This window comes from Primulina huaijiensis, chromosome 9 (genome assembly GCF_012295235.1).
Source record: "Primulina huaijiensis isolate GDHJ02 chromosome 9, ASM1229523v2, whole genome shotgun sequence".
NCBI lineage: Eukaryota > Viridiplantae > Streptophyta > Magnoliopsida > Lamiales > Gesneriaceae > Primulina > Primulina huaijiensis.
This window is the reverse complement of record NC_133314.1, coordinates 23,394,373-23,413,965: the sequence shown is the minus strand read 5'-3', so window position 1 is coordinate 23,413,965 and position 19,593 is coordinate 23,394,373. Positions and strand designations below refer to the sequence as shown.

Here is a 19,593-nt window from a genome sequence, read left to right as displayed (position 1 = left end):
TATCTACAAGAATTTTATTAAGAAGAAGGTATCATTTTGTTATGTATATATGATAATTTGATACTGATGTTTGAAATAATTATCTCAATTGATAAAAACATCTTGACAAAAACTTGTGTAAGACGGTCTCACGGGTCATATTTTGTGAGACGGATTTCTTATTTGGGTCATCCATGAAAAAGTATTACTTTTTATGTTAAGAGTATTATTTTTTATTGTGAATAACAGTAATATTGACCCGTCTCACAGATAAAATATTCGTGAGATTGTCTCACAAGAGACTTGCTCAAACATCTTTGATAAGTTTAGAGATCAGAGTTTTCAATTGAAACATATTATACAATAATATATAAAAATGGTATTGGACGAGATTATTGTGATTAGTGATGGAGGCAGCCACAATATATATTGTGAAAAATATTTCTTTTTTTATTCAATTTCGAGAAAACAAGATATGTCAACAGGAAAAAGCGATTTACATTTTTTAAATTCAAATGAAACAAAATTGAAAATGAGTGATATTCAATTCATTGAACAAATATCAACTAAAATTGTTAACGATTTTTAGGCATTAAGAGTCGACATGTAAAACTGATCATATTTTTCAAGAACCGTGAAACTAAAATCAGAACCAACAACATATGAAATTATTCACTATTAACAAAGTTTTTCCACTCTGAATTGTCAAATTTTGTCTTTAGTTTGTATATATTTCAAAAAAACTCTAAAAAATGATGGGGATGTTTTTATTAAATAAATTACTACAACAAGGGCAAAAAAAACATAATATTTGTCTTATGTTTATAAAATGGAGTCTAACTTTAAATGAATATATGCTAGAAAGAGTGTTAGGATCAGTTAATATGGGTGAAGTGTTTAGAAGAATGTTGAAATACACTTCAGCTTTTTGAATTTTTTTCGAATATGAATCAGTTCTTTGAGAAACTGACCTTGAAATCTTGTATGTCTATATCAATCAGTGAACTAATGAAAGTGCGAAAATTAACTGAAGGATAGATTGAATACTTTGACTAGGATATCGTGATAACTGGATGAATAAGAAATAATGCTCGTGAAGATTTTTATGGATGTTAAGAGACTTCAAATGCACATACATCACCCCTTCTATCTAAAAGATAGGAATTCATTTAAAGACTTTGATTAATTACAATGATTTTGTAATAATCCACTTCAATTTGTCGATAATTTTTCAATTTTTAATTGTATTGTGAGTTGTATTAGCATTTTGAAAAGTTATTAATAATTAAAGATATCATAATTTGGAGTAAAAATTATAAATTTATTAAAATTTTAATAATACTATTTAAAATAATAATAATAATAACACTCCGCTAAATATGTTTCATGTGAAATCATTTATTAGATAGATTTTACGCAATAATTAAATTAAATTATATTCTTTATAATTATATATTATATAAAAGGGTTAGATGAATAGAGTTTTCATTATGAATTATCAAAATTATCTTTCACTCTATATATTTTACAAAAAACGCTGAAAATTGACTTGATTATTTCTTTAAAAATTAAATTAAATTATTAAGATATGATACAATTTTGAAAATATCATATGTTTTGTTGGAAATAATGAGAGATGTCTAAAGAGATTTGTTAAAATATATATCATTATTTGTACAGAGATTTTGAATTTTCATTTTGAAAATTATAATTGAAAATACGATAAATCTTTTGAATAAATCTTTATCTACAAGAATTTTATTAAGAAGAAGGTATCATTTTGTTATGTATATATGATAATTTGATACTGATGTTTGAAATAATTATCTCAATTGATAAAAACATCTTGACAAAAACTTGTGTAAGACGGTCTCACGGGTCATATTTTGTGAGACGGATTTCTTATTTGGGTTATCCATGAAAAAATATTACTTTTTATGTTAAGAGTATTACTTTTTATTGTGAATATCAGTAGGGTTGATCCGTCTCACAGATAAAAGATTCGTGAGATTGTCTCACAAGAGACTTGCTCAAACATCTTTGATAAGTTTAGAGATCAGAGTTTTCAATTGAAACATATTATACAATAATATATAAAAATGGTATTGGACGAGATTATTGTGATTAGTGATGGAGGCAGCCACAATATATATTGTGAAAAATATTTCTTTTTTTTATTCAATTTCGAGAAAACAAGATGTGTCAACGAGAAAAAGCTATTTACATTTTTTAAATTCACATGAAACAAAATTGAAAATGAGTGATATTCATTGAACAAATATCGACTAAAATTGTTAACAATTTTTAGGCATTAAGTGCCGACATGTAAAACTGATCATATTTTTCAAGAACCGTGAAACTAAAATCAGAACCAACAACATATGAAATTATTCACTATTAACAAAGTTTTTCCACTCTGAATTGTCAAATTTTGTCTTTAGTTTGTATATATTTCAAAAAAACTCTAAAAAATGATGGGGATGTTTTATTAAATAAATTACTACAACAAGGGCAAAAAAAACATAATATTTGTCTTATGTTTATAAAATGGAGTCTAACTTTAAATGAATATATGCTAGAAAGAGTGTTAGGATCAGTTAATATGGGTGAAGTGTTTAGAAGAAGGTTGAAAATACACTTCAGCTTTTTGAATTTTTTTCGAATATGAATCAGTTCTTTGAGAAACTGACCTTGAAATCTTGTATGTCTATATCAATCAGTAAACTAATGAAAGTGCGAAAATTAACTGAAGGATAGATTGAATACTTTGACTAGGATATCGTAATAACTGGATGAATAAGAAATAATGCTCGTGAAGATTTTTATGGATGTTAAGAGACTTCAAATGCTCATACTTCATCCCTTCTATCTAAAAGATAGGAATTCACTTAAAGACTTTGATTAATTACAATGATTTTGTAATAATCCACTTCAATTTGGACTTAAACACTGCCAAACTAAAGCTCTTATTTTTTCTTACCAAAACTTATCAGTTGATTACTGAATAACTCGAATGAGTAGCCTGAATGCTACAAATGTATCAATGAGTTGTGAGGTAATGATTGCGATTTGCGAATTGAATAGAAACTTGAAAGTAAATCGCGACTGACTGAAAACTGATTGATCTTGTAGTTCTTTACAGACTGTTGTTTTTCACTTGCTTCACTAACTTCTTCACGAAAAAACTTCTCATCTATTTATATTCTTCGATCCCAACGGTCACATTGAATGCATTAATTAATTATATCTGTTGAGTCAACTTTTAGTCCATAAAGACAACTTTTTTCTGACAAAAGTACGATATATCAGACTGTTATGCTTCGTCTGTTTTGCTTTCGTACGAAGCGTCAGTTTGTCTGCTGATATTCAATTTACATTTGATGATGTGGCTAACTAATCATGAGTCAATATGGTCGACTGATCAGTTCAGCTGGTCTATATCAGTTCTAACTGATGTTCTTTTAGTTTGAACATTCTGCTAACAGTTCAGTTTTGATTGTTTCAGATTAACTATATAAGTTCTGCGAATAATATTATCAGTTTTAGTCTTCAGTTCTGATATTCGATATGTTTGTCAATATCCAATTCATCAGTTTGAGATTTATTAATACTTATGAGAACTTAAGTTTATTTACTTAAGTTCTTTGTCCGTTTCAGTCCGATAAGTCTCCTTCAGTTCTGAGATCAGTTGCGTTCTTTCAATTTAGTTACTGGTTCAGTTCAAGTTTTCTGTTCGATTACTGGTCAGTTTGTCAAACTCTGAAACTTATAAATTCCAACATAGATTTATGCAAAAAATTAAAATAAAAAACAATATACATTATTTTATTCAAAATCATAAAAGTTTTTGTTAAATTTTCAATCTTCAAAATTTTAATTGTATCGTGAATCACATTAGAATTTTTAAAGTTAAAAACTAAATGTATCGTAATATCTAGTACAAATTTTTTAAAATTGTATTAATATTATTTTAAATAAAAATAATACTCGATGCATTAAATATCACATGTCAACTCATCTATTAGATAGCGTTTATGAAATAATTAAAATTAAATTATATTTATGATAATTATATTTTTAATTATGGTGATGTGTTGCTAAGAAAAACTCTTATGAAAAGCAGAAAAATAGTTTTTGGTATTGAGTTGATTAAGGAAAATCAGAAGCAATTTTCATCTTAAGAAAAATCAGAACCATGGTTTTTGGCATTGAGCTATTGAAGGAGAATCAGGACACACCTTAAGAAGAAATGACAGTAGGCCGAACTGAGAATGAAGTAACACAGAACCAGATGCAGTAGTTATAAAGTTAGTCTTTTATGATAATCTGTTACACGAGTGACATCCATTTTGTTTGTACTATCTGATGTCTCTATTTATTTTAGTCGTTCTGTATAATAGTACACTTTATTTAAAACTATTAAAGGAATCGTACAAATTATTAATTGATCACTATCATTTTTGGTACAAAATCAAATAACAAGTTTATTCTTGGATTCAGGTACTTGTAACGAAAAAAAGATTCGTTATCATTCAAATGTTGAAGATAATTTATAAAAATGCTTTATGATGTGTTCACAAACACTTACTTTTTTTGTGAAATCGTCAAATCACTCACACCTTGTAGTTTATCATACTGAAAGTATACAAAAAACCAACACACACTATAAAGTTCTATCGGATTCAGAAAATCATGTGTCATTATTGTTTATACATTTTTCATTATATTTACCTGTTGAAAAGTGTGAAAAGTTTGTAATCTGTGGAAAGAGTCTTTTCAAAAATCAAAATTCATTAAGTGAGTTGTAATATAATAGTTTCAGTAAGCAATGAGTAGGCAAGAGTAAGTCCTACTGAAGTAGGTTTGTAGAAATATGTACTAATCAAAATCTGTTAGTAATACCTTCTGGAAACAAAGAAAGCGAGACGCAGAAGAGGTTTGTCCTGCGAACTTCCAGAAACAAACCTTGTATTTTTTTTAATCTTCTATTGTCTTTACATTTCATCAAGTGATGTGGACTGTTTCAACAATTTAACTAGTCTGCTGCACTTTCAAATATCGACATCGGCTTCTGACTCCTAAAAAAGTTTGAAACACATATTTCAGAATCAGAAGAAAGAAAAAGTTGAGAGTGTTCGTTCATTCAACCCCCTTCTAAACATTCCACCGATCCTAACATATTATAATTAAATTATATAAAATATAAATTCTGGGGATAAAGTTTTCATTACGAATAACCAACTTTGTCTTTCATTGTGTGTATTTTACAAAACGATGAAAACTAAGCTGAATGTTTCTTTTTAAAAACTAAATTATTAAGATATAAAAAATTGGAAAATATCATATGTTATGCTGAAGATTAAGAGAGATATCTGAAGTTGTTTGTTAAAATAATGATATATATTTGAATATTTATATTAATATTTTATATTTTTCATTTTGAAAATTATAATTGAAAATATTAAATATATTTTTGAATAAGTCTATATATACAAGAAGTTTATCAAGAAGAAAAATAGTATTTGTTAAGATAAAGATAATAATTTGATAATAATGTTTGAAATAAATATATCAATTATCAGGTCTTATATTTTCCTATAAATTTAAAACAATAAATTTTATTTCATATCGTCTTCGAAAATGTTAGAAACCGGAATCAAAACTGTATCCAAGATTCTACGAATAACAAATCTTTGTTATTTCTTTTATTTACTTGAGAAATAAAATTGATCATGTAATGTAAAATAAGAAATACCGAACCTTCACGAATTTTAGATCGTCTTCTACCCATTAGTCAAAAGAGAGACGGTTTACTCGATATATACATATAATTAATAAAAAATAATACTTCTCACTAAATCGACCATAGTCGCTAACCTTAGTAGCAATATGGTATACTTAAATAGTTGCTTTAATATGTTAAATTTTTTTCTCTCGGGCATAAATTTTAGATACATATACGGAAAAATTACGACGGCTCACTTAGTTTCTAATAGGTGATTCACATTATAATCGACAAAAAACAGATATAGATTAGTTGCAAGGTTTAAAAAGAAGGGACTAATTAACTTAGCTAGTTAAAAGGTATTACTTTTCGAGTCTCAGCCTCTTTTGGTTCTATTTTATAATAAAACCCCTGCCGATAGTTGAGTGTTTATTTTTGGATGGCAATTAATTTAACGTCCAAGTAGTCGAACACAAAAAAACCGCACTAAAAATCAATCGAATAATGGAAAGAATAAACAAATATGACACACATAAACATACCATACCCGGGGCATAAAAATAGAAACGAGGGAAACTGAAAAAGCCACTAGGTATCTTTAAAAACCGGGGGTAAGCTAAAAGTACATACTTACAGATGATTGAAGTTATCAACCAATGCAAGATGAAGATATGTCTGTATCGAGTACACTATGTGAACAACGTAACAACGTCTCTACGGTATCCTCGAACCATCAAAAGACGAGGCACATTTTCAACCAAGACATCCATATACTCCATATAAAAATACGCAGGATGGCTCAAAGGAGGCGGCGGAAGACTTACCAGGACAACAGCAGCCATTCTAGAGTATCTAAGTATCGTTGAATTAAGCTTGAAAGTGGTGTGTAGGAATTTTTCTACTTGCTGCTCGTTAACAACTGGCTTACCATCAGCAAGCAAAGGTGTCCCTTCTTTTCTAGCCCTTTCGTTCATTTCATCAAGATTACTAGCAATTCTCTCTTGTGCACTGGTGAATGCCTCCACAGAATCATCCTGCTGCTCGGCTTGGGCATCCCACGATTTCATTGAGATGACGATTACCTCAGCTTGCATTCGAAGATCATAAAGAAACTTCTTTACACCCACCTTGAGTTCCTCTGCATCAGAATCATCTTCTGTCATACAAAAGACCTGAATTTTGCAGCTCTCGAAGCTCTCTTTCGTCAGGAGGAGCTGGGAAAGAAGCAGCATAAGACCACCATCTCTCACAATCCAATACAAATCGATGCTACCATATTGTCTCTGATACTCGTTAGGCCACTCATCAAGACCCTTTACGATAACAACTGCCTTGTTTGCAACAATGCAATCATTTATTATACTGACAAATGTGGCTGGTATTTCAGTTAAATTTTCCCGGCGCCAGATCTCAGGGTATCGCATCACCACAATATTAGGCTTCAGATTTCCAAGGCCCATTGTCTGAACAATACCTCGGAAGCCATCAGACATTGAAGGGGCAACAACTATCTCAGCAACACCTTCACAATTTTTGTAGTCAATGTAAGTACCGAGAGCCCTGCATGCAGCCTTTGCATCTTCAGCACACTCATGATAGTCCCCATCTAAAATAGAAACAAATATTGACATTCCCCTGCCTTTTTTCTTCATACAATTGGCAAAGTCCGCAAGCTTAGGATGGCAAGGTACATTTTCAGGCAATTTGCCCCAAGGCCGGCAAAATATGAGAGGAATGGGATACCAGTTCTTTGGATGTACTTGGCTAGCTGAAAATACAATTGCACTGTGAGAATGATGACACAAATAGAAAAGTAATTAAACTGACATCAAAATCCTTGATTAGTCAACTAGATATGTATGCAAACCTCCTAAAGATCGCAGGCTTCTAAGAGCAAGTTGAAAGTATGCACTCTTGAAACCATCACCCCAGTCTCCTGCTTTCCCTTTGATGCCCACATAATAATATATTAGAGTCGCCAAGGCCAGAGACACCACAGTGAAAGTCCAAGATATTAAAAACATAATCACTGAAAAGGAAAATACAGTAAAATAAGAAAATATTTAGTAAAAATTGCACATATGATAAAGAATGAGAAAATAAATTATATTGCTAAGAACTTCACATGCCATGATTAGAATTCGTTTGCTAATCAATTCATCCACCTCAATTTAGGGTATGCCGAAACGAGTCATGCAGGTCAATTATATTAACAATTAAATGGAATACTAACCAAATACCCAATCAACGGGATTAAAGACAACTCCAATATCCAATTTCCAAAGGAATATGAAGTAAACTACAATTCCTTTCTTTTGTTAGCCGACAGACAAATTTTGATTTTTGATCTAATCAACGGACAGAATGTATATGAGTCCCTCCAACAACCTAGGTGAATGAGCAGGGCCAGAATTGTGAAGGCAGATAATTAAAGTTACATCATGCATATATCTTGGGATCACCAAGGCGGTTCATTAAATAAAAATAAAAAATTTAATGTCATATCTTTTTCTCAGCACTCAATAGCTGACGAAAGATGAAGATAAAAAGGAATAAGGAAATCTACTAATAAATCCCTCTCCCTCTCATTTGCACTAATTGGCAGAACCAGAATATTGAAGAAAAAGTGTCAAACTCAACCATCTTCAGCACCATCTAAACTAAATTTCATCCTGCATACCAAGAAATGTAAACATGGAAACTAACCTACACAGATTAATGCTCCAATAAGAGAGAGGCTCCAGTGATGAAATTTCCATCGAGGACGCCAGCTGGGAGCATCTAACAAATCCAAAAGAAAGCAGGACAGGTTGACACCCGCATAACACAAAAGGTAAAACATTGTTATGGTTGGCGTGATAAGATCCAGATTGCCAATAACTACACATCCAATGCAGAGGAAGGCAGTGAATAGAGTAGCAATATGAGGCTCACTCCCATCTGCCACTTTAAAGCAGTTCAGCACAGGTAGGATGTCATCATTGGCTATTGCTGCAAGAAGTCGGGGGGCACCAGTCAAACTCTGTAGAGCTGCGCCTAAGGTAGAGAGTATAATACCAATATAAATTATGGAAGGGAAAGGCCAAGCAACAGTAGCTGTAAGTAGCCTGCACAGACAGCTCAGTCAAGCCCTTATACAGGACAACTTCAATTAATTTGAAAATCTGAATAAAATATAATTTGAACGAAAACAGCCAACTTGTACATAAGGCCAGGAATAAGCATTTGATATTGTAAAATTCCTGTTATCTAGAAGTGCATAATGTGAATTTGAGTTCCTTTTGGAACATTTTAACAAAGCACTGTCATTAATATACAACCATAAAAGTCCTAGAACCTCTAAGGCCCCCATAAAAGCATTGTTAGGGCTTTGTTAAAAGCTGCACTTTATTCACTCTACATAATTCACTCTACATAAATAAACATTACAGAAGTTTTATTTATTGGCTATCAAACTAAACATCATACAAAAATATTGTGAAAAAGATAGATAAAGCTAATAAGTATGACATCCCGATCTTCTGAAAGTAGTCCCACTTTCTTAAATTTGCCATCACTTCACAACAGTCAGAAGGATGCGACCTAGGTTAAACACCATCAACTCCTTCGAGAGCAGAAGTTGGTGAAACGTATTACTGTGTACATAGCACTCAAAACCTTGCAACTGTATCCATAACGTCTTCAACATACATATTGTCTATGTTTTAAAAAAATTGATCTAATAATTTCAAATCCATAATTTAAAATTCAAAGCACTTGTTATGAATCATATCCAACTGCTAAAAACTTCAAAGATGTTATCACATAGATATAAGCAATTTCGATCATCATTCAAATCAGTACCATCAAGTCCTTCTCTAAATTTCATTTCCAATTATTAAGCACACATTCTAATGTTCAACATTTGCATAGTAGACGCCATATCTCGTGTCAAACGGCAAGCTCCTGCACATTACCAAAAACTCCTTTCCAGTACTACAAATATCTCCTCTAAAGCAACAGAATCTTATAATCATAACTATTAATAAAAATGAGAATAATATTAGAAAGATCACTCAGATTAGTTCTTGATCATAACCTAGCCAGTAACAGGTAGCATACAATTGCAGCATCAGCACAGTACATGAGAAGAAAGGAGAAAACATAAACAGCTAAAGTATGCAGCAAATGCAGCACAAACTGAGAATTTGCACCGACATACCTGTCAGTTAAAAGTTTCTCCCTAGTTGCAAGAGCACCAAAAAAGACCACAGAAACAAGATATAGACCAGAAGTTGTCAAAGTTGCGGCTAAGGTCCCAACAGGAATGGATCGCTGAGTATCCTTCAGTGAGGCAGAACGATTTGAACCAGCCATAATCCCGGTGACAGCTGGGAAAAAAAGTCCTACTAGTGCACTGAAAGTAAAGACAGTTAGAACACATACATCAACTATTCTTCGTTTCATTCAAGCTATATTATGTTGATATCTATAATAAAATCACATTTGAGACCAGGCTATCATGTGAGGAAACACATGCTTATGGTATTTGTAAAGACCTTTTCACATCTTTGAACATGGTTAAGACCAGGTTTCTCGTAGGTCTTATCAAAATTTATTTATTCAACAGCAGCAAGCTTCTCGACAATGTTTTACAATAAAAAATCATGTTTTTCAAAACATGATTCTAAAAGAAATATTATGGACCAGTAAGAAGGGGATAACCGATTATAAAAATATACAACATCTACTCATAATAACTGAACACATTCTCTCAGCAAAACAATTGACCTTTGTCTTGACATATATACAATCTAATTGTAAATTAACAAAAAATTATCCTCGTGAATCAATTATGGAAGCCAACTTAGTCATTCAAAACAACTTGTTGCAACAGAATATATCAAGAGAATTCCAAAACATCCTCGGGAAAGGTAACATGCATGAAGGATGTCGACACAACAAAAGAAAAAAATGACAAAAAACAGCATAGTGAATTTAATGAGAACTGAGACTCTTAAACATGATAAATCTAGAGTCAGTAAAAAGAGAAAAATAACTGAGATGTATTAGGTGCCTCACTTGAAGTTCCAGTATATTTTCCCACCGGGATCAGGGATTCCAGCATTGTTTGTTGTTTGATAGTCTGAACTCCAATTATCCTTGAAAGAATCCAAACTCAAGCCCGTAATTCCAACTGTACAATTTTAGGAATACAAATGAGTCCAATAATACCCAATAAAATGAAAAGTGTGTATATATTCTTAGCAGTCTGAAATCCACTATACTATTAAATAAAATGACCATTTCAATTCTATGGTATAGATATAAGACGATTGCTGTTTACAAATATTAGAACTATAGATATCATAGGCATATTGGTTTTGGTTCTCGAAATAAACAAGGTTTGATGCTTGTTTTCCTTTTTTATATCTCAAACAATGATCTTCCCCAAAAAATTATTGTGTTGGGCTACACGGGAGAACTTCCAACACATCTATAAAAATTATCAATCAATACAAAAATGAGTGAGGCAACACACCTGCTGGATGATCCTTCTTTGCCAGAAATATCCCAAGAAATATACTGAACAATGAGAACACAACAGGTATAAGAAAGGCTGGTGCAACTCGATTGATCATTTTCACACCACCAAAGACTATGAAACAGAGGATGATGGTCACAATAATCCCATATATTTGCAAGTCATGCAAACTTGGGCTGGGAATAGGCTGTGCGATGCCAGTGTCATTTACCTTGGTAAAGGTTTCTGAATCAAAGGTAATAAGATAAATTTGGGTGAAATATCCATAATGTGTTTACAAACAATAAAAATCAGGAAAACTATAGTTGAGAAAAAAATTTAAAGAGTCATAAAGATTTGGGCTTATCTTTAAGATTATTACAGTGGTGTAGATGTGATATTTCCATCGGTGTAGTCTTAATGCTACAAATTCATCAATCCTAGTCTAGAGAAATTCTCTCGTCAAATATAATTAATAGTTACGAGGTTGTCAGTTCATTCTTTAAATCACTTGAATTGGACTTTTTTCCAAGATAAATAAAGTAATAAGAACTTGTAACAAATAAAATCAGGCGACCATGCAAAGGCTTTAGCAGTATTGTATTCTCAGGGGAGTACGACAAAAATCAAGGACGGACATATGAAAAAAAAAAACATTCCATCTCAATCTCAAAAGGTTTTACACTGTTTCTGTACTTCTCCTTTCAGGTAATTACACCATACAGTGGTGGTGATTCATAAGATCAAGGGAAGTGAAGAAGGTCTTCACAGAAGCAAAAAAATGTAAAAAAGGAGGTCCGGTCACAAAAAACCAATACAAGATTACCTCTGAAAAGCCCTGCTTCTGGAACAGCTTTTAGGAAGGTCTCCACAGCCCCCAAGACATAACTGTGTTAAATAAAACAATGAGAATTAAACATCAACAAATTACTAATTTCTTGGATCAAACTAACAGACAGATTGCAAAATACAACATCCATTCTCAGCCATCAACACGAGGCACTCACAGAGATCCTGCAACTGCATTTCCAAGGAAAAAGCATAGTCCAATACTTACTCCGACCTCAGGACCCAAGGCTCGACCTATAAGATAATAAGGCCCCCCACCCTGGAAACATAAGTAGATGACGAATTTCATGATAATCAAGACTTTCCATAGTTGAACTTATAAATAAAATGTGTATGGGAAAAATCAACAATAACACAACTCATTAGTTGAAGAAGCGAGCAGTACAACTAAAATACTCTATTAAGATGTACCTTCATTGCACCATTAGTAGCAATTGCACTCAACGATATAGTTGTAAGGAAAGTACATGAACCACAGAAGGCAACAAGCAATAGAGATTCACCAATCCCAGCCATTCCTACAATCCTACATTTATAAGGCTGAATCAGAATGTAAAACTAAAAAATTGAGCATCAGGGAAATAATCATGAAAAACTGGAAATATTCATGAAAAACTAGGCTAAATAAATAAATAACAGAGAGGGAGAGCGACATAAGCAAGGAGTGGCATTTATCCAATCTAGCTTCAACCCCACAGAACAAATAAACGCTTTTTCTATTTTCAAAGTGTTTGCATTTCTTCTAGAAATTTCAACTCACTTTTCCAAACAAGCCACGTGAATATTCACGTAAGTAACATTGAATCCTCACGCAAATTCAACAGACATTTTAAGCATATCTCTAGAAGCCAACAAAGTTAAAGCATCCGAAAAAATAAATTATTGAAGAAATTTCTAAAGTCAGAAGATTTTGTAGTTCACTCTGGGACATTATTTGCCTTTGTGGAGAAGGAGAGGGGCATAATCAATGTAAACAAGCACATAAAAAGCATTCTTAAGCCAGTGACCTTAGCTAGGTAGAGATAATGCAAAAGAGAAGTTTAGCTCAAGAGCAATGCAATCAGGACAGAGTTACAACTAAGCCTGCTTGACTCAAAAAGTACATATACTTTTTCACAAGTTCTATACGTTGTAAGGAACCTATGAACCCAATATTAAAAATCCTTAGTTCGAAAATTGAGATACAAGTAATCAAGTGCAACTGGAGAAAAAAGAAGAAAGAAAAAAAGGACACAGTAACTCCTAAAACTAGGATATCTTATCCTGGATTCCTTGCCTACACAACTTTGTTTCTGTGCAGAATGGATTCCATGAAGATTACCAAGAAAATCTGATGTAGTAAATAATCCCCAAAATATTTTGCAAGCAAGGAACAAACACGCCCATCATGGTCCCCAATTTGACACCAGCGATCTGCATGATAAGTAATTTGGTTTAGACAGCATAGATAAAAGAATCAAGGTATTAACTTTCCGAAAACAACATAAGACAGGAAACGCCGCAATCAGTATCTAAAATCTAAAAAGAACGGAACATATAGACGTAAGAATCATGTAACGTGCATTTACTTTAGTTCAAAGAATAAAAAAATATGAAAAGGACAGAAGAAAATTTATTCAGCAAGTAGCGAGATGTGAAATCCTGATATCGGTATCTTCCTACGCTTAAGGTGTACCATTCTCGCGCCTATTATCGTAGTCCGGTATAAAGGTGCAAGTGAGTCAAGCTATTCGTGAGCTCAGTCAAAATTGGACTCGAGCTTGATTTGACCGAGGTCCAAGATCAAGTATTTTTTCAAGTCAAGTACGAGTTTCAATTATTTGTACTCGAGTGCTAACAACATATATATATTTTTTATTTTGAAATATGAAAAATAAATTATATTTTTTTCAATACATAGTACATACCCAAACCCGAGCTCAAAATCTATGTACTAGAGTTCAGATTGTCGAGCTCGAGCTCGAGTAAATCGATATATGTACGAGTCGATCGAGTTCGATCTTGAGTAGACGAGCTCGAGTTTTAAAATCAAGTCGAGCTCGAGTAGTAAGGAACTCAAGCTTGACTCGGCTTATGTGCACCCCTATTTCAATACTCCACTCACATACTTTTCCAGAGAATAATAGAGCATGAGAACATCAAATTTGAAGTTCCACCACTTCTCAAAATAATTAACAACAAAGACAGCAATTGATAATCAAATCACAAGTAGCAGAGTGCAGACCAAGTGACCAACACCAGAATACATCCATGGTCATTTGCTATCAGACAGTAGCACAGAACCAAAGGGAAAAAATAAGATGGAATATATTTGTTGTTACCTTTGGACGGTCAAGATTAATATTCACATCCTCTCCATCTCTAGGACTAGATGGTGCTGGAATCTGATCGCTGACCATACTGAATACGGAAAATCATCAAGAAAAATAATAAATTCTAATTTATCAAAAAATTTATAATCGCCTCTATCACTAATGGGACAAACATCCACATCTCAAGCCCAGGTGATATTGAAGGATAGTGGAAACACAATAATTTAGTAATACCAGAACATAAGAAATGCCTCGTAATTTTCTGCCAGAAAAAAATATAAATAAAAGGAAGAAGGTAATCATTCATCCTTACATTCTAAGCCCCGGAATATTGACAAGCGAGTCAACATTAAACAATTCCAGTTTGGATTCTGTCTGAGACCCATTGACACCTTCATGGTTTGGAACTGACCCATCTCGACCTTCGGGTAACATATTCGCCTGCACACCCACCTTAATTTTTCTGAAATATGAAGAGTAAGATTTGTGCTTAATCTCAAGCTCCAAATTTCAATCAAAGATATACTTTTACACAGACTTCTCTTGCCTACAAGTTTGTGGACAACCTTATGCCTCAAGGTCACTCATACATGCGACAAAAGTACACCAAAAAAGCTGCATTTCACCAACATGATTGCTTAAACAAGACAAGAACCAAAAAAAATTCATCGAACTAAGTAGTATAACAAAGACCAATAATGAAATTGTCTTATCAACTTATGTTCTACTTCAATGCGTGATGTCACAAACAATTAAAGCTCGGTTATAATTTCTACGTAAATCATTGCACCTTGCCCCTCTAGCTCACACGGGCAACAAAATCACACTTGAATAAATCGGTCAACACACACAGGCAGACAACAAGCCATGAAAACAAACATAGAGCAAACGACATCTCAACCAACATATGAGCGAACAGAAGAAATTACAATAAAAGTTACTTGAGATCGTTCCGATTAGAAAATGAATCCGAAAAAGAAGCGCCGCTGCTAGGATCTATTGACGACATCTCAAGAACGGCTCGATCTTGGTCGTGGGCAAATACAGGCCTGTACTTTCGGCCACCCGCACCCCTCCCTGATGAAAACTCATTGTCGTCTGACGTTTCTATATCCGCACCACCATTATCAGTTGCCATTACATTCAAATAAAATTTTTTAATTTGATCTGACTTTTTCCGTATAAATATAGACAAAGATGATAGAACAGCGGGAGAAGATACAGATCCAAGTGATCCAACAATATGAACAAAACGAAGAAGATCTCTGACCAGTAAAACACGGGAATTGACTGCAATCCGAAATCTGAATTTTATGAATCGAAATGATAAGGGTTTTGAAGTTTGAAAGGCTTACTTCTACGATCCATCTGTTATTATAAACTTTCGAGCTGAATTCTTCGTTAGGTTAGGACGGAATTGGGCTTTAAAATATTCAAAACGATCAAAATCGAATTTGACATTGGAAATTTTTTTAGTGTGATATTCCAAATTTATGTATCGTAACTGTTCGAGTTATTGACGAGATTTGAACACATACATTCGAGAATTGCTTATCTCGAACAAAAATAAAAATAAAAAAAATTATTAAATCTATCTAAATAAATTATGACAACTACCGGCAATCCAAAATCTGAATTTTATTAAGGGGTTTGAACTTTGAAAAGCTTGCTTCTTTGTTTAATTTTACAACCCACCCGTTCTTATATAACTTTCGGGCTGAATTCTTTGTTGGGTCACAAAAATTTGTGAGCTACGGTATTGGGCTTAAAATTATTAAAATTGATTAAAGTTAAATTAGATTTGAGTATGATATTATTCCAAACTATAAATATATAATGTAACTGCTCGAGCTACTGACGTATTACTGAAGAGATTTGAGTGTAGACCCGAGAATTGCTTATATCGAACAAAGAAAGTACGATAAAACAACTAAATATACCAAAATAAATTAGAACTACCACCAGCTATATGAAGGACTTGAACCCTGAGATCAACAAGTCTCTGGGTCTCAACTTTAACCATTAGACCAAGACCTCATCACAAATTTAACATTGGAAATTGAAAATTTATTTAAACTAGCAATCCACGTCGACTTGCATAGATTTTTATTCAAATTCATCAAGTTATTAATTATGATTAGAATGATATATTATTTAGAATTTGCAGTCAGCAGGTCTTCCTCAACTAGTGAGGACCTGCATCCTCTCCAAGAAATATCTTACCAGTAAAGCCTTGAGAAACAAACTTTATTTCCATTTCAAATAAATGCAAGAATGGAATCGGTTGCTTATTATAAAATGTGTTTGTGTTGCTAATTTTCTAAGGCTGACTGTTGATGCATATGTGACAAACTATTTATAACAGAGTTTCTCTCGGAAGTTGAGTGATTGATACGGAACCGAATAGCTAGTAGACATTGTCATTGTCTCGTTAACATTGACAGTTAATTGAAGAACGACATGATAATACACAATTTTTTTGGTCTTTTGCGTCAAACACTTTCTGCTAACGAAAATTGGGCATGAGAATGTGCATAGTTTTTATCTTCAAATACAAAATCTGCTGATAATAAGATTTTTGTGGGAAAAGTAATGGGATTTGCATGTTTTCTGCTTATGTTCATATTTTTGACAAATCCTATGTTTTGTTGGAAGATGGCTTACTTAGGTGGAAATAACTTTTGCATACTGTTTACAGCCAGTGCATGAGTCCACTAGAAGAGATATCTACTCCATATTACTGCGTAGTAAAAAATAATTCAGTACGCGTATAAGGTCAGAGGAGCTTTTGAGGAAATCGAAAGGGAGCTTTCTTCTTTTTCAGAAGTAAAGTTGAAGTTCATGCGGACCTTCTCTTTCTAATTTACAATGCACTTCCCTTTTTAGGATTAAGATCATGCTTAGTATGATTAAAAAGAAAAATATATTAAAAAAATGAATTTTTAAAAAAATGAATATAAAAACGGGAAATTGGACTTAACTCCCCAGCCGCCGTTTTTTTTTGTGTTCAGTCCCTGGGTACTTTTTTAGTACCACATTTTCACATGAAGTGTACCACATTTCCACATGAAGTGTACCACAATTTGTATGACATAGTACCACAATTTTGTGGGTAGGGAGTGAACCCAAATAAATGTTTTGGTTGGGGATTTTTCACCAACTTCCCCATATAAAAATGACATGTATTTAATTTTTATGATTGACATAAAAAAATGTTATTATTATCGTTGTTTTATCATTATTATTGTTATTATTAAATATTATTATTTTTATTTTAGACCCTCATCTTGACTTTTCAAATAGTTTAATTGGATCCATCCAAAATTGATAGACGAAAAATAGACGTCTATCGTAGTTTTACCAGTTTAAACAAAAATAATCAGAATCACACTTAGTATATCAACAGTAGGTTCTGATATTAATTGAAAGTTGATTTGTTTAACATAAAAGTACATAAAATATTGACATTGTGTATATTTGTTTAACATAAAAATATAGAAAATATTGAGATTGTGTGTATCAAATTTTAATTGTTGTGTACATGTGTTGTAATACATATCAACAACATTCAGCCGAATATATTAATTAAACACATAAATAAACTTTAATAACTAAATTAAGACAAAATAAATCGTGCACAAGTATAAAAATTTGTACGGTGCCTCAGAGTAAAATATTCATTAGAAAATTGTAAATAATTTACAAAACCAATACTATTTAAACTACGAAAAAATATCTTCCTTAACAGGTGAAGGAAGTTAATTGCGTCCCAAATAAACAAAAACAAAATCATGGATGCGACGAGTCCAACGACTATATTGCTGAAACTCAGAGCCACAAATAACTCTTCAACCAACACTTTATATGAGTGTTGTCTTCGAGTGTCTCCAACACCTCACAGCAAACAACGTGAGTCGATCACGCAAAATCTTCTTTTGTATAATTCTTTGCTCTTCCTGCAATTCTCAACTCGTCAACCAGCATATCACAATCCTCGTCCTCCAATGCCAAATCCCTTTCTTAATTCAAAAAGTTCGAACCAGTACCATGAAACCCATCTACCAAATGTAGATACGTCTCCAACATATGAAATCCCACCAAATTCAAACCTATCTTGAGATATGGAAANTTTTTTTTTTTTTTTTTTTTTTTTTTTTTTTTAACTTTTTAAGATATGGAGATGACTTAACATCAAGTTTGAACTCAACACAACATTCGTGTATACCCACTATAATGCACTTGCTATGTCGTTAAAACTCTGCAAACTTTCGTTTAATACAATCACAAGCATTTTGGGCACGATAATCGATATCTTGTTTCATTGTCACACGTAAAATTTTTACACTCTGATAAAGTTCATCTGGAAAGGATATGTTACCAACACGTGGCGTGGCGAATGACACCACCCTTACAGAGAGGCCGGGGTTTTTTTTTGTAGCCTCATAGGCGTTTATCACATTTAGAGGAGTAAATGCTAAGAAACTATGTTCAACCTTTGCTGCATATTATCGTACAATTCAGAAGGCGCAACAGTGTCACGCCATGCCACCACCACCACACCATTTCTGCCAACTCGTTGGGATTCTTGATCATCACTGATGGCTACAAATCCCATCAAATTTGAATCTTTATTCCAAGTGTCAACAAAGCGTGACTTCTTTAGCCATTGATGCAAGTCTATGTGTGACATTGCATACAAGTATCTAGTGACATTGTAACCACTTTTGCCAAGTCCCAACTTGTCAAAAAGCTTGTGCCGGTTGTATATACAGCTACCGCAATACTCTGAGAATGAATCAAAGTCAAGTGCATCATATGTTGCTTGTGTGAATTCTCCATATTTGATGATCTCCCTTCGAAGCCAAGGGTGTAGTGGATCAAGATGATCATCCCAATCACGTGAACCTGGAATTTCACGCCATTATTGTGATATGCCTTCTTTCGGGGACATGGCATTGGTGTTGTGCTTCTCTTCAATGCTTAAAGCATTCAATTTTGGACGATTTACGCTCTTCTGAATTTGGGTTTCGATGTGAAGATGCAACACGCTTGTCATGGATTCAGCCAGTTTTGCGGCCTTGTTTGATGTTTTTTATGTGTGTTTTTGGCGGTTTGAAACCTCGGTAGGCAAGGATCTTGGTTGGAAGCTGGTTTTTGGCGGTGGCTTGCAGGTTGAAATGTGGACGAATCCCATTTTTTGTGGCCATTTTTTTTTATGAATTTTC

The 19,593-nt window shown here is 33.0% G+C and overlaps 2 protein-coding genes across 3 annotated transcripts; both read right to left on the bottom strand.

Annotated features, from left to right (window-relative positions):
• Nucleotides 1-6,276: 6,276 nt before the first annotated feature.
• LOC140984377 (cation-chloride cotransporter 1-like) lies at nucleotides 6,277-15,804 on the bottom strand. Of its 2 annotated transcripts, none has more exons than XM_073451755.1 (13): nucleotides 15,310-15,804; nucleotides 14,682-14,831; nucleotides 14,378-14,456; nucleotides 13,378-13,469; nucleotides 12,468-12,582; nucleotides 12,215-12,315; nucleotides 12,034-12,095; nucleotides 11,226-11,453; nucleotides 10,766-10,880; nucleotides 9,906-10,100; nucleotides 8,411-8,811; nucleotides 7,572-7,733; nucleotides 6,277-7,472 (listed from the first exon to the last, which is right to left on the bottom strand). In XM_073451755.1, exons 1-13 carry the CDS (start codon nucleotides 15,504-15,506, stop codon nucleotides 6,394-6,396), a joined length of 2,976 nt encoding a protein of 991 aa, XP_073307856.1. In that variant the 5' UTR covers nucleotides 15,507-15,804; the 3' UTR covers nucleotides 6,277-6,393. The 2 variants fall into 2 exon arrangements, with proteins under 2 accessions (XP_073307856.1, XP_073307857.1); XM_073451756.1 differs by having other exon boundaries at nucleotides 14,682-14,809; nucleotides 15,310-15,448.
• Nucleotides 15,805-18,842: 3,038 nt separating this feature from the next.
• Nucleotides 18,843-19,575, bottom strand: LOC140984007 (phospholipase A1-Igamma1, chloroplastic-like). The gene is made up of 2 exons (XM_073451146.1): nucleotides 19,488-19,575; nucleotides 18,843-19,273 (listed from the first exon to the last, which is right to left on the bottom strand). Exons 1-2 carry the CDS (start codon nucleotides 19,573-19,575, stop codon nucleotides 18,843-18,845), a joined length of 519 nt encoding a protein of 172 aa, XP_073307247.1.
• Nucleotides 19,576-19,593: the final 18 nt, after the last annotated feature.